This window comes from Candoia aspera, chromosome 6 (genome assembly GCF_035149785.1).
Source record: "Candoia aspera isolate rCanAsp1 chromosome 6, rCanAsp1.hap2, whole genome shotgun sequence".
Classification (NCBI taxonomy): Eukaryota; Metazoa; Chordata; class Lepidosauria; order Squamata; family Boidae; genus Candoia; species Candoia aspera.
This window is the reverse complement of record NC_086158.1, coordinates 46,601,313-46,612,599: the sequence shown is the minus strand read 5'-3', so window position 1 is coordinate 46,612,599 and position 11,287 is coordinate 46,601,313. Positions and strand designations below refer to the sequence as shown.

Below are 11,287 nucleotides of genomic sequence, written 5' to 3'. Positions count from 1 at the left end.
TACATTTTTACTTTAAAGCAAACGTCTAGCCATTAAGGCAGCAAAGTCAGGCTTAAAACATTTATGGAATGTGTGGTAAAATTTCAGAAGCCAAAAGAGGGAACCGTGGGCAGGGACAGGGAGTATGTGTGTGCAAAGGACTTCCAATAATGAAGTAGGAAGGCATATGCAAAACTTTGCCTTGTCCTATGACTAACAGAGGCAAGGTTTATATAAAGTAATGATACTCCCTTTTTAATGTTTGTAAAATGATACAACTGTGTGGATATGGCACTATGGTAGATGAAAACCATGTAACAGCTCTGGAGCTTAGTGAATCTCTTCCTTCTATAGCCCCTAGATAAGTGGTGGGCATCTCATGTAAGGAAGAGATCATTGTGAAATGCTGTCTGTCACACAAGAAGCTCACAGTGAAAACGGCCTTAGCAAATTGTGTAAAACACAAGGCTAGAATAAAGAGTGGAAAGAGATCCTACATCTGTTCTGAAGTTTAAGTAATAAGCCATTCTTATTATGCTGATCTGCAAAACTGTTGAAAGTCACATTCAGAAAGTCTAGAATTCTTAATTCCACTCAACATTTTAATTCTTTGCTTTTGTATTTATTCATTGAATTTTTATAAAGAAAGGAAGACTGAGCCTCAGTGAGGAATCAACTAGAGGTTTAGGGACATATAAGAAGATAAAAAGCTAAGCTAAATACAAGTTCTAAACCCTCCTTTGACCACTGGAAACCAACTCAACTGATCACATTCCAGCTGGGTTAGATTTGTGGCAAGAAAGATGGATTGTATATTAATGGGCCCCTGTTGATTGGGATTCCCATTGTGTCCAACTCAGTTTTGGGATATAGGATTAGAAATCTGTCTAACGGAGAATGCTTCTGACAAAGGAAGTGCTATGATCTCGGAAGTGACACTGACAGGAGACGTAGGCTTCATACATGAGTTTTGGCACCAGTTCACATTATAGGGGCCAAGCTGCTTAAGGAAATGATAAAGGCAAGCAGGGTTGAGTTGTGATAGTTTGCATCCTAGAAATGGTATTTGCCTCTGTGAATCTTGTACTCCACACTCTTACCAACCTCCGGGTTTAGGCTGCCAGTCATGGGTAAGCCCTGTGTTAGGGTGTTGTAGCATTTATACCCCTTATGCTGTAAGGCTGTGTGCCATCTTGGAGGCACTCTGTGCACGTTGGACCACTGTCTGGCACTTTTCCCGTCGCAAGAGTTTGTTGTTCTCAAAGAAGCCTTCATTACGAGGTATCCCATGGGAGCCATCAGGAAAAGTCAAAAGTCCTGTGGGAGAAAATAAAACATTATTTTCAATAGAAAAGTAGATCTGTGCATGCACTGCTGTGAAATAATATGTCTGCACTGTATTTCAAGAGGATGGTATTTTTACCCAAGTTCTCACTTATGCCCTGTTCCATGCTGCAGCAGAGTTCCCAAAATAAATTTAATCCAAGATTATTAGCTTTGCTGCTTGGCTACACCCACAAGACGTATCCTTATCACTCACCAAAACCATCAACCCGTCCACCCTTGAATTCTCCCTCGAAGATCATGTTGTCATAGCGTGTGAAGACTCCAACACCATTGAACTTTCCCTGTACAAATTCCCCTTCATATCTGCAACAGTAACAGGAGTGTGTCTGATTGGACACTGCTACCTCATCTGCAATCATAAAAAATCTGAAAACATCAGTTCTAAACAGAAGGAAAAGGGCCATACAAATATTAATGGAATATCTTAAATCATTGTTCAACAAATCATTCTACAGCCGACCAGTGACCTACAGTGAAAAATGATATGGCAACAAATATTATGAAATTTTTTTATTGCATACATATTAAAAGAAAATTCATGTATGCAAAAGGTAGCAACACACAGTCATTCTACAAAATTCTTTACATACCAAGGGCAATATGTACTACACCTTTATTCTTACTTTCTGAGAATGACTCAGATCATGCATGTGTGCCCTCTCTTTGTACTAGCTAGTGCAGTGCTACTGAGCCCACAATCCTGTACTGACCTGGAGCCATCTGCAAAAGTGAGCACTCCATATCCATTGAAGAGACCATTTTCAAAATGTCCTATGTAAATGCTGCCGTCAGCAAAAGTCAATTGTCCAACACCATGCCGACGCCCTAATGAGAGAAAATAAGCAGTATTGCTTTTCTATCAGTGGCTAAAAAGGCAACTCTGATAGTTGGGAAGCCATAGATTATCAATCACTGTAGTGACATCTTACTTTAAATCAGTTTCAGAATGAGAAGGAGACAGTAATAGAGTCTCTGCCAGATAATCTGGTATGCAGATCAAGAATGGAAGGAACCTATTGTTGCTGTTCCTTTTACCAATCATTATTTATAAAATGTGGGTTGCATTATTCCATGCACAGGTTCACAGCACTCTTTTAAAAGAGATTTGTGGGTCTCAAGGAACAGGACTAGTTTTCTAGATTTGATTGTGTGGCCACTACTGTACAGACCCTCATACACCACAATGATTCAAATGTATATCCCTAAGAACAAACTTTTTCCAGCTGTGCCCCATGTTGAAACTGGCTGGAAATGAAATGGGCTTAAGAAATTGCTGTTCAGTTTTCAAACCATTCTTCAGCTTTGGTAATGATGTGGGCCAAGCATTCTGGTTACCATGGCCCGTGATTGGTGAAAACAAGCATTAATTGCTTTCCCTTCTAGAAGCAGGCCTCTGAGGACATGTGATTTCCATTGACAGAACTTTTGTATGACACCCCACTGTACCCACACCCCATGTAATTGAATCCTCCTTGTAACTGAATTTTTCTATGTGGTGCACAGGTTGATGATGGGGAGAACACCTTTCTGTCACTTGGGCTAGAAAGAGAAGCTGGCAGAATTACAACTGAGTTTTCAAAAAGAAAGAAATGGCTATCATTTCCCCACTCCTGCAGTGAACCTTAAAGCAAAAAAAAAAAAAGTCCAGCATTTCATTGGCTTACTGATGGAGAAAGAGATGAAAAAGTGACCAGCTATTGTTTGTCCTAACTTTTGGTACACAGTTGCACATGCAAAGTTACACTGAAACAGAATTCCTAAAGCCCCATTTTTGAAGAGCCATTCTAGGATTTTGTTTCTGTGCTGGCAGAAGGTTTACCTTTGTTAACTGTCTTATCTTTGTTCAGGTAACACAGATGACTGAAGAATACCAGTTTAGCCCCAAACAATAACCCTGTTGCTAACTGGATTTGGATGTTGTATGACTTGCTAATCCCACATGATCCTGTTAAGTATATTAGTGTAAACAGGGCCGCCATTAATAACCAATAGTATACAGGGATCACAAAGGGGGCTTGGTCATCTCCATCTCCTGATAAAGGTACCTGGGCAAACAAGGCACACAGCATATTGTTTTGAGACAGCCTCTTTTCAAAGAAAACCTATTTGCAGAACTAATTTTGGAAGCTCTTATCTCACAAGGATGAAGCTTATGTTTTTTGTTGCCCATCCTAATAGAGCCATTCTTTGCAATAGCCTAGACAGCCTCTTGTAGAAGCAACAGCAAAGTTGAAATTAAGTTAAAAGCTATGCAAGCATCTTCTTTGCTAAATGGGGTGCATCACCTCTAGTCACCTGTAATTCCTTCATAATGACAATAGAAAAATTATCTGGCTTAATTTTCCATGGTGACAAAAATAGTATGTATCTTTCCCATGCAGGGTCCCATAAGTAGAGCTTTAGAGTACTGCAACTTTGAAATTTTGTATTTGGCAGTATACAAAGAATTTGTGATTGCCTAAAATAAAAGCATAAAAACAGATATTTGAGGAAAACTACTATCTGGAGGACAGTCTCTAGCAGGTATTACGTGATTAATGAATGAGGCAGTCTTCACAATCAAGTGAAGTGATATTGTTGTACACATCCCTTTAGTCCTTATCATGTTAAAAGGAGGGGATCTTGCAACCTGGCCCTATTTACTTACCTTCCTTCCATTCCCCACAATATTCCTCTCCACTGGAGTAAGTGAATGAGCCCTTAGTCAGGGTCATGATACCAGCTTTCAGGAAGGCAGGAGAGCAGCTGCAACAGAGGGTTCAGGCGTATGAAAACAGTATAAGACAGGTACGAAGGGGGAGAAGGAACATTTACAAACTATGGCACTACAAATGGGGAAGGTAGGCAGTGGGTTCTGTCAAGACAAGGGGGGGCACATTGTTTCCCACTACAGCAGACTTAGCTTGCCTCCTTTTAAAGTAAGTAAAGTAGCAATTACCATCTAAAAGGGCCTTCTATAAGTCCATTGTCTAAAATTATCTAACTGTACCACTAAAATGAGCAGCCATATTATTTGGCTCAATGCATCATAAGCAATATGATCAACGTACCATCTCTGAGCTTGATGGCAAGCCAGACACCATTTTTGGTGCTGCACAGACATCACAAAATCATGGCATTCATTACATGCATGACATTAGCAAACATCACAATATAATTTAGAAAGAATTGAAATTACATAGCACATTCATAGCTAGGAATGCCTAATTAGCCTAAGGACAATATAAAATTCAGAGGAACTGGTTTAATCCCAAATAAAGAAAGAACTATGTGTTTTTTTCATTAAATTATAAAATGACTGTGCATTAATTCTTTTAATGTTTTTATGGTATTGAAGACTAAGAATTTTAATGACTAATTTGACAGCATATGTTATATGGACACATCTAACTGGCACATCATCTTGGTGACTGGCACATCATCTTCAAATGTTCTTTTGACGAAATAAGAATGGTTTAGCAAAATCAGTTAATGTACTTAGGGCTGCAACAAAATACTGCATTGGAGAATGCTGCTGTCCAGATTTCAGCTACCTGGATATCACCCTACAGTCCAACACCCTTATTCCAATGTATATTCCTTAAAATGGCATATGAAAGTTCTCTTTGGAACATTAACAAAAAAGCCAGACAATCTTTGTAGCTTTCAAAATGTTGTCACTTAGGACCCTCTAAAACATTGTAGTGATTTATGATCATAAATGATTGTGGGGATGACTTTTAAACTGCTAATAATAGCATATGCAGATAGTGGCCTCTGAAATTTGGACAGTTTCCCTCCAGTCTGATAAAACTGTATTTAAATTATTACCCTGCCTTTCTTTAATAAAGTTCAGAGGGGCAAGTATGGCTACCTCCCCTCTTCTGTACACATACCATGATAGCTTAAGTTAACATGAATAGACAAAGCCACCAACTGTATTTCAGAATTGAGTCATAATAAATGGAAACTGGTGTTTCTGTTAATATTCTGCAATTTTATTCATATGAAATTCAGTTCAACTAACAGTCTGAAAGAAAATTTTAAAAAAATTAAATATTGAACTAAATTGCTTTCAGTTCAACCACTCCACTATATCATAAACATATAAGAATAAACTTCTTAAACATAGCTTGTGCTATGCTTTATTCTTATGGGATCCTCCCTCAACTGATATAGGTATAGTAGTTCAGTTCTCATACCTCAGACTGACTTGCAGATTTTGTCCTGTTTCCCCATGCCAGTTGTATACAGAGCAACTTCCTGCTTTCATTAGAAAGCATATCCATTCCTTCCACAAGAAATTCAAGCCTTATATCTCAGGTTGCTACTGCTTATTAGTTTTATTTCACTGGACTAGATTCAAATGTAGCTTGAGCAAAAGGGCTCCACCTTAATGAAATATTCATGACTACAATTTATCTGGACTAGCTATGGACGCAACCTGGGTAGTCTCTATCAAAAGAAGAATGCAGCTGGATCAACCCAAAGATGTAGACCAGCCTTCCACGGGAGGTAATCAGATGGAAGTAATTTGGGTTCCATACTAACTCATATGGGTTAAAGCTATCTAAGCTGGCAGACGAGTCTGCATTGGATAGGAACAAATTCTATCATTTTGAGATTTTTTTTTCTGTTCAGAATCATCTCATCAACATCATTGGGTAACCTAAGTTTTAATATTAAACATTTCCCCTTTAACTTCAGTACTTTACACTATTTTACATATCATGTCCCTCTACTACTACTACATCTCTTGACATCATGTATATCAATTTTTCTTTATAAGGGATTGTCCAACATTTCATCATTTTAGTTGGCATTTTCTGAATCCACAATATATTTTTTTAAGCAGCAGTGCCTTCCAGGACTACACAGAATAATCAAAGAATAATCACATCATAGATACATATAAACATATTATGGTATTGGCAATTTTATTTTCATTAACCCCCCACCTGGATTTCTTTTTCACAGCAACTGCCCAGCGGATCAAAATTTTCACTGAACTATACAAAACAGCCCCCAAATTCTTCTCATCAGTCATCACAAGCTCAATTTGAAGACTTCACTAAGTTTCTATTTCTACATGTGCAGGGTGCAAACAATGTGAGATTGGGACTTATCCTTGCATTTTTGGGAATGCAAAATTGGATTCTGTTGAATTACCATCAACTAGAAGCTATAACTTCATTTCCAGTGGCTAGAGTTGTGTTGCATGGACTAACCTTTCAGACACTGGAGACTGAAACTGGGCCCAGGTTGCAGTTGCTATGCTGCTCAACTTGAAGGATGCAGCTCTTACTGGGCTCAAGCAGCCAAAGTAATTAGGAGCCCTTAGACATCAGTCTTCCACAACCTGAAATCCTCTAGATGTGTTGGACTGTCACTCTCATTAGTTCCTAACCAATAGTCAAGCTGGCTGGAAATTACCTGAATTTTAGTTTAATACAAATGAAGAATGTCTAGGTGAGGAAGGGCTGACCTATATGCTGGAGTTCTGCTAAGCATTCTAAACTCCCAGTTCTTCAGCAGAAAGCCTAGAAATCACCATGATTGAATCAGGTTAAAAAGTCTTGTGTAAGGCTTATAAATGATAGATATTATTTAAAAAGCTTTTCTTCTGGCTGTATGTATTGTGTTGTGTCCTGGATGACACATAAATATATTAATTAAAATCTCTGGAGGTCAAGCAGTCAGCATCACAGGGTAGAGACAAAGACAGAGATAAAAAAAACAAAAAAGAAACTGGGGCTTGTGCTAAAACAGTGGCAGCAAGGCCCTTCCATCTCTATTTTTCCTTTCACTGTGCTGCCTATTGATCCAGCAGAACCACACAGAGAGGAAACAACAGTCACCTCTGGGATGTGATGTAGTCATATGTTTAGGGAGTATGGCTAGTAGTTTTCTGAAGACTAGTTGATTGATAATGTTCTCCATCAAGGATGTTACTTAGCTAATTTGATCCAGTGTGTGAAAACTGCTGGTTAATTTTTGGCTGCTAATGTTTTTTTCTAAGGTGTATCTCATTTTTGGTCATTCTATGCAAAACTGAACAAAACATTGTTGTAACATAAAACATTGTGTTAGGACTTTGTTGGGTGCTGCTGATGTTGCTGTTATCTAACATGGGTCCAGGTTGTCCTTGTCCATGCAAACTGTCAATAAAACTTAGCATGAGTAATTTCGAAGTCCACCTGTAGCAAGTTCTTGATGACTTGCAAGAGATTCCAAAATTCCTGGAGAAACTGGAAGTGACAACAAAATGTCATGGCATATTGCAGGGATCTCTTCCTATTCTGGCAGCAGAGGTATGTTTTTGTAGAATACTTTTCTTACTGGTGTTGTTATGCTCTGCCATGTAACATTTGTGTATATTCAACCAAATCACATGACCCAGCATGATATGTTCCAGAAGGTAGCCCTAAAGACATTCCTTTGGAAATTGTCTGGGAATTGCTATCAATATAACTGTAAGTAGATTCTCTTGTTTATCTTAATCTGTGTTGAAATAAAAGATGCATTCTATGTCCTTTTAATTTATTTGATATTTCTCATTTGAAAGGACTAATATGATGAATTATCCTCAGCACCAGTTGCTACTTAATTTAGATAACATTCCTGTTCTCCATTTTTCACTATGAACACTAGCAATATGGGCAGGAAAATTTTGTTGAATGCTCACTAACCTTCAGACTCCCTTGTTTTAGAATCAAAGTCTGAGAACACTTATTTACTGCAAAGTAAAGCCATGGCCAGAAAAAGAACAAGAAAAGAGGCTTGTAAATAATAAAACCCATACTACAAAAAGTTGTTGAGAGATAGAGAGATTGAGTTTCTAGTTATTGTACGAAATAATCAAGACCACCTTAAAAACTAAAAGACATCCAAACACCAGATGGTGTCCTGCTTATCTCTACAGATTGAACTACCAAACTTGCAGTATCTAAGTGATGACTAATATGATAGATTATGTCCTCACAGTGTCAGACAAACGACACTATTATGAACTCCTGTGGGTTCTGTGTGATCTCCTGCTGGACTGGAATCAGAAGATCAGAATCCTCTTTTTGGCATCAGGCATAGCCGTTTTTATTCTTTTAATATATTAATATTTTCATATTAAATGAAAACTATATAACTACTCTGGCTCAAAGTTGTTTATTTTTGTGTATTTTAATTATTATTTAACATTTAAATTTTAATGTAATCAGCTCTGCAAAAACTTACTTTGAAAGGGCAGTGAAACAAATTTGTTAATAGCAGTGAAGTGTTGTAGCGGAAGAATTGCTACCACCTTTCTTTCAGACAGTTGGAACATCCACATGGTTTATTGAATAGTATCAACTGTAGAGTAAACTCTGACAGTCTCATGTCTCTGAGATTCCATCAGTTTTTTTGACCTTGCAAGGCTTCTGTGTCTCCATCACAGCTTCAATATGCTGAGTTGGACATTGTTGCATCTGTTATATTCCTATGTATTAAATGGTTTTGATAATCACTGAAGCCTAGGAAAGAAAAAGGGGGTAATACTACATAAGGAAAGTTATTCCTCACTGATAATTGTTGCTGCTGTAGGAATTACTTATGGTTGGCATGGTGAGAACCATCCTTTCTTCTGTAAGTAATGAATGGCTGTGGAGAAAAAAGAAAACCCGAAGACTGCTGGATAGTAATAAATAATGTCTCTTGAAGCTGCAATAGTCAGTAGAATGTAAGTGTGCATCCAAAAAAAGCTATTAGTACTTATACCTTCTTTCATCCTGCACGCCTAACATGTCTGTATTGTTAGTTCTTCAGGAGCAACATTTGGAGATACATCAATTACAAAGATAATATCTTTCAGAAACTCATCTATCCAGTACAGGGAAATGCACTAATATTCTGCCTTCATTTCTGTTGTTTTGTTCTATATGTCCTGGCTGTAATCCTTTGAGGAAGAATGAGTCACAAATGATTGGTAAGCAGTAATAGTATATGGGAAAATGCTCATTTCTCAGTCTCAGCAGTGGCCATATTCCTCAGACTGCTCCTATTATGTGGATTATCTAGATTCAGCATATTAGCACTATACACTTAACCTGTATCCTGTGTTAGAGCCATTTTCATATACCCCTGGATAAGCTGTTAAGCATGAACATAATTTCCCATACTGGTATATAATATATAAAGACAGTAATTCCAAGTGTAAAAACCAAAGGGGTTCCTGAGAAATAATCACATATAGTATGGAACAACAACAAAAGGTGTCATGTTCTATTTTCCTGATAACATCTGATTAATTTTTAAATTTCCTTTTGGTTTGTAGGGCTCAGTTCAGAAAAAAAGCATAGCCTGTTTTTTTTCCCCATAGGAAATAAAGCCACATAAATACAAGATTATAGAAACAGGAGTGCTCACCTACTATATTAATATAATAGAAAGGAAAATTAGCAGCATAATGACTGTGATGTGAACCAAAATTTCAAAACTAGTCTCAGATTCATAGCCACAAAATTATTTTATATATATATATATTCCAATACATCTAGTAGGAGAAAGCATAAAGGAATGTTCCTCAACTTGACTTCTTCCAGATGTGTTGGATGACAACTTCCATAATCCCCAGTTAGTGTGTCCATGCTGGCTGAAGATAGTAATACTGATCATGCAACATGTGGAAGATGCTAGGTTGGGCAAGGCTGGTATAAAAGTGCAAAATGCATTGTGTCAATCTTTTCATAAGTGCCAAGCAGAATCGCAATTTTAAAAGTTGCTGCTGTGAAATACAAGTTTCGTCTTCCTTGAAGGGAAAATCTTGTGATTAATGATCAAAGCTGGCTAGAGGGCTACACAGAAAGAAGTAAAGACTTGCTTGTCCTTTCAGGGACCATACAGTACAATGACTGCCGCTTCCCTGGAAACAATTACAGCTGTTTTACGGAGCCGAGCAACTGCAGCCGCTTAGCAGCAAACCATGCATGTAGCAGTTTCCCAGTTTCTAAGGACATCTCCATAGGCTCTCTGTAATCAGCAGAATCTGATTCAATGAACAAAAAGGCAACAATAAAGAGGATCTACTCCCTCTGTGTTTTAGTTTCTCGCAAGCCACACGACCTTTCAGAAATTGCTAACACTCCCGAGTCATCACTTACCCCTAGGCAGCATCCCTCAGTATTGGGATCAAAACTGCTCACTGCAAAGTCTTTTCTGACAGCTTCGCAACCGAGCCCAACATCCTCAAGTCATGCCCTGCAACCCGAAACCACGCCCATCTAGTAGACTACGACGGCTCTGCACCCCGCTGTACCGGTCGCTGCTGCTGCTGCTGCTGCTGCTTCTTTCCAATCAGCCTTTCTTCACATTGCATTTTCCTGCCCTCAAAGTCTTCCTACCCGCCCGGGTTCCACGCAGCATTCCCGGCCACGTCATCCCTATGCTTTTATCCATTCATTGCACCAACAATGACCGCGCCCCTCACCTGGATGCGAGCTTTGTAGCAGCTGCTACCAGCCGCACACCCCTTTGCTCTCTCCCCAAGGGCCACCGCCTCCCTCCTTCTGCTATGCTAGGCTTCCCCCCATCTACCTCCCTGGGCTATCGCCCACTAGGAACTGTCCCCTCACGCTGTTGGTGGTTCCCTAGACAACCGGTAGTAACGCGTCCCTCTATTGCCCAGCCTTCCGGCTCTTTCTCCCTTCCCTCCGGTGCCTTCTTTGTGAAGGGCAAGGAGATTTTCACGGAACGGCCATATTTCTGAGGGGCAAAAAGACAAGGCTTTCCTCTCACCACAAGCGAGAGGTTGCCATGCCGAGGCTCTCCTGCGCTTCCTTCATCTGCGGGGAGATTCCTGCTGCGGCTCTCAAAAGACAGAATTCAGGGGAGGGGATGGTGAAGCAAATAGTCAGGCGGTACCCTTGAAGAAGAGGAACAGAAAGGCATTTATGGAACAAGAAAATTGTTTTTAACTGCCTGGCGTTTTTTGTTCAGTAAGGAATGCAAT

General features: G+C 39.1%; 1 protein-coding gene across 1 annotated transcript; it reads right to left on the bottom strand.

Annotated features, from left to right (window-relative positions):
* Positions 1–498: 498 nt before the first annotated feature.
* MORN4 (MORN repeat containing 4) lies at positions 499–10,777 on the bottom strand. The gene is made up of 5 exons (XM_063307011.1): positions 10,440–10,777; positions 3,974–4,071; positions 2,037–2,151; positions 1,520–1,629; positions 499–1,296 (listed from the first exon to the last, which is right to left on the bottom strand). Exons 2-5 carry the CDS (start codon positions 4,038–4,040, stop codon positions 1,148–1,150), a joined length of 441 nt encoding a protein of 146 aa, XP_063163081.1. The 5' UTR covers positions 4,041–4,071; positions 10,440–10,777; the 3' UTR covers positions 499–1,147.
* Between the last annotated feature and the right edge of the window lie 510 nt (positions 10,778–11,287).